General features: G+C 38.9%; 1 protein-coding gene across 1 annotated transcript in view; it reads left to right on the forward strand.

The window, feature by feature from the left end:
* The window catches only part of si:ch211-216l23.2 (uncharacterized protein LOC565061 homolog), a 10,448-nt gene extending 8,612 nt beyond the window's left edge, over nt 1-1,836 (forward strand). The window contains exon 9 of the mRNA XM_034878161.1: nt 1,147-1,836. Coding sequence (XP_034734052.1) covers nt 1,147-1,184 — 38 coding nt within the window. The 3' untranslated portion in view covers nt 1,185-1,836. The remainder of the gene's footprint in view (nt 1-1,146) is intronic.
* Nucleotides 1,837-4,452: the final 2,616 nt, after the last annotated feature.

Genomic DNA, 4,452 nt, shown 5'->3' on the forward strand with positions numbered 1-4,452 from the left:
ACGGAAGTATAATGGGCCGAGGCGAGCCGAGGCGGGCCGAGGCGAGCCGAGGCAAGCTGTTACCAGCAGTGGAAAAACACCATTAGAGGCACACCACACTAGGGATTGAACAATATGGATTTTATTTTTAAATGCAGATACCAATTTTTTATTTATTTATTTTCCCATCAGCCATGGCGGATGACTGATACGGGCTGCCAATTTCCTTGAGCTGATGTTTGGAGCCGACAAAAACACTTTTTACGCTTTTGCTCCCTCAAGTCACATCATAAAACTGACACAATGTGACCCAGTGGTGGTCACAGGTCTCAATTTAAAAAAGGAACATTTATTGAACTTAAAAAACAACAACAAGCAAATTCTAAAAACGGCCGAGGTGGAAGAAGTACAAACAATTGGATAAACACATTTATTTAAAATGCTGCCACACTAGATTGTTTTCAGAATCAGCTCGGCCATTTCTTTAAAAACAAAAAAAACAAAAACATAGAAGCAATGCTTTCAGCACTGAGCTAAGGGGGTGAGGGGCATGATCTGCACTTGACCCGCAGCGTCTTCAGAACACAGAGCTGCCTGGGGATGCCCATCTGTAAATAATGCAAGGGTATATATTGGCAACGCAGCAGCAGCGTATAAAAATGCAAATATCGGCCCGATACATAAATCTGCTGGCCGATAAAATCAGTCTATCACTACACCACACACAAAGTTTTTGAAGTTGTGAAAAACAAAAGTTGTTTTGGGAACTAGAATTTGATAAAAGCCTGATTGTCCTAAACAGCATAAATGGTTTAACGTCATACAATAAGTATGGACAAGATCAGCTAGAAACTGAGAAGACTGACTTGTGTGTTAGATTTAAAGACTTGTATGCAAAGAGAGTGAAGTAGGACACTGGCTCCCAGCTTGGACCCATTTAGGATAAGGCAGCTACCTGTAATGTGCACATTTATTTTTATATTTGTGGCTGTCATAACATCTTTCTTTTTTCTGAACCCTTGTAAATTGATGTGACCGCATGCAGTTGTCAAAATTAAATGGTGACAATTAAAGCAAACAAAGACAACAAACATCAATTTAACCTTGTTGTGATGATGTTGTTATTTTATCCCTCCCCCCTTCTTTCTGATCTCTCCCTCTGATCAGGTGCCCCTCTTCCACGACCAGGGGGCCCCCGACACTAAGAAATCACACCCCGACATCCTCTCTCACTCACACACACACACACACACACACACACACACACACACACACACTGTAACCCATGCAGGCTTCACGGGCCAGCAGTGTTTTGAACATTTCATCTTACTCGACAACAGAAGACTTGTGGCCCTTGTGTAGGATACCTTTTTTTGTTTATTTTGACTTTTTTATTTTTATAAAATAGTAAACCACACTCAGTTAGAAAAAGCTTGTAGTTAATGTTAGATATTATCTTATTGTAGATACATTGATTAAAGATGGCATGGGGTATTCTGACATCACAATCATTTTAAGTATTGTTACCTACATCCCTCAGTCATTGTTCATTTCTTTTCTTTAGTATGTACTGGGCTTCTCATTCAAAGAGAAAAACGCCATTAAAAATGTATGTATGTATTTTCAGTTGTTTTTTTGTGCGTTGGAGGCTCTAGTGACCTGGTCACCAATGGATAACTGCGTATTGGTGGTCTCACATGGTTTTAGGATATTTGTTCTGTATATAATGACTATAACAAGTAGCCTACTTGCTGTAAATGGCATTTCAAGATGGTGCTTAAGATTTCACATGGATTTCTTTAAAGATTCTCTTGACCTAAGAGTTTCAGTATAAAAAAAGAATTAAAAGTTTGTTTTTAAATGCTGTATTCTTGGCTCCAATTTTATTCCATTCATATCAAATTTTTATTGGCACTACAAATTCATCTTCTTAAATGTATTACACTCAGTTTCACTTTTACACATCTATATTGTTAGCCTGACCAGAACAGTCTTGAACTATCTTGTATGTTGTCCTCGTGATGTATTACCTTAGAATGCCTTTCATGCTAAGTGAGATTAATGACACTTGGACCTAAGAAAAACTACCATATATTTATGATATACATTGGCAGTAAAAGCCCAACAACTTTTGCAAACTTTCTTTTGTCACCCAGAAGAATATAAGATAATTTTGTGTGGTCAGATAGCTCAGTTGGTAGAGTGGCCGTCCATATCTAGAGGTTTGTTCCTCGGTGCCACGGATCAACTCCGATCTGTGGCACTTTGCTGCATGTCGTTCCTTCTCTCTCCCCTTTTATGTCTTGACCTGTCAAAAATAAAGGCTGAAATGGACATTTTTGTGTTCCATTAAAAGCCCCAGCTTGGAATAACTTAAAGGAATGTTACATTACATCTAGCTGAAGCAACCTACAATTGGCATATACTGTATGTCAGAGGTCACATGTCTCCAGAGCAACTGTAGGTTATGTGTGTTGCTCAGGGACACATTGGTTGATAAGTTGACAGTGGGAATTGAATCCAGAGCTACCACACCAAAGGTATGAGCTATATCCACTGTGCCATCACCACCAATAGGTTATCCTATATTATTATTTGTCAGTAATTTTTGCAAATTCCAAGCGAACAACTTAGTTTTTCTTCTCAGAAGTGCATCCAATCATGTTAATACTGAACATTTAGGAAAGCTCCACTACAACATGTCTGTAATAGCATGTCTGTTGTTATTAAACCCAGTGTCTTTAAGGGAAATTTCTCTGATGCGGTTTAGAAAAGTTGATTTGATCACTTATCATAATTCAGGGAAAAACTCAAATAATATTGTACTGTAATGTTGATTGTTTTAATAACTTTTGACCCATGGCCCGAGACTGTGGAAGATTCTGATTTGCTGTACTTTATGTGTGTCAAAAATCAGTTCTAGTTCAGATAAAGCAACAATGCAGTTCTGAAGCCTTCTCCCTCTGTCACTGTAAATCGGTTCACAGCCTGTACTCGGTGTAACTTGTGTTCGTTAATCTGGTTGTGAGAAATCTTCTCATTATTTGTGAAAGTGTTCAAATGATTTTGCCTGACGCCTGAAAGAAGTCATTTGTGATAACATTGTTCTTTTAAACTGCTTAACATTTTCTTCTGTGTTGTACATAATGTTTAATTGTTTTTTTAAATATATACATATAAATTGTAATTGTTTGCGCTGTGGATTAGTTTTCTTTGATGTGCTGCTTTAATATTCCATACGTATAAACAGGTATGGAGGAAGAATCTTGAATGAATTTTCAAAGAAAACATCTACAAATGTCTGAGTATTTCGTTATGATTGGTTTTGCTTTCGTTCAAGACCAAAAGATATTAAAATTACATTTATTAAGTATACACTCCCCTTGTCAATACAGACTGAAGTACTGTTTTCTACGCTGAATCACAGTAAATGTTTTTTATGTTTTTTAGCACTAAGCAAAACATGGACTTTAATCTCAAGGGAAGAAACCTGAACCAATTGGTCAAAGTTAGATGGAAATAAACTGCATGTTCCGCCTCCACGTCGATATTTAGTAGACAGGGTTTCTGGAAGTATACACGGGGCGGCTGTGGCTGTGGTTCGGAAGGTGGGGGGTTCAATCCCTGGCCCTGCAGTCTCATGTCGAAGTGTCCTTGGGCAAGACACTGAACTCTGAGATGCTCCTGATGCTGCGCATCAGAGTGGGAATGTGTGTGAGTGTTAATCTGATGAGCAGGTGGCACGTTGTACAGCAGCCTTGGCCACAGTGAATGAATGTCTGTGAATGGTGAATGTTTCCTGTATGATGTAAAAGCGCTTTAAGTAGTCTATAAATACAGCACATGTACACCAAATCTTAATACTTTTCAAGACCTTTACGAATTAAACTAAAGAGCTATATGACAACATAAAAGTACAATGAAATGCAGAGTCTTTTAATTATTTCTTCAGTCTATACAAGGTACTTGTATAGACTGGTACTTGTAACATCCTAAAGTGCCTAAATTCAACAAAATAAGGATACACCAAGGCCGTGATTAAATGCATCATTTATGATGACCTTTATTTTAATTAAAGGGCATGTATTGGTTTTGACTATAATTTAGACTTGCAGCATGAATGCATTCCATAAATTGGGTAAACACTACAGGGATGCTACATGTTTATAGGTACGCTCCTCCTTCAGGGCGAAGAAGCCACTGGCACAAAGAGGTGTGGAAGCGCCTATGCGCCAACCAATGGCTAGAAATTGTGATAGGTATAGGCCGAGCCCTGGGTACCCTGCTCTGCCTTTGAGAAAATGATAGCTCAGATGGGCCGATCTGGAATCTTGCCCCTTATGAAGTCATAAAGGGCAAGGTTACCTCCCCTTTCTTTGCTTTGACCGCCCAGAGAATTTGGCTCACCCATAACAGAGAGGTTTTCAAACGAGCAAAGTGGCAGTTGGTCAAGGCCACAACCGCAGCCTCCCC

This window comes from Etheostoma cragini, chromosome 8 (genome assembly GCF_013103735.1).
Source record: "Etheostoma cragini isolate CJK2018 chromosome 8, CSU_Ecrag_1.0, whole genome shotgun sequence".
Taxonomy (NCBI): Eukaryota; Metazoa; Chordata; class Actinopteri; order Perciformes; family Percidae; genus Etheostoma; species Etheostoma cragini.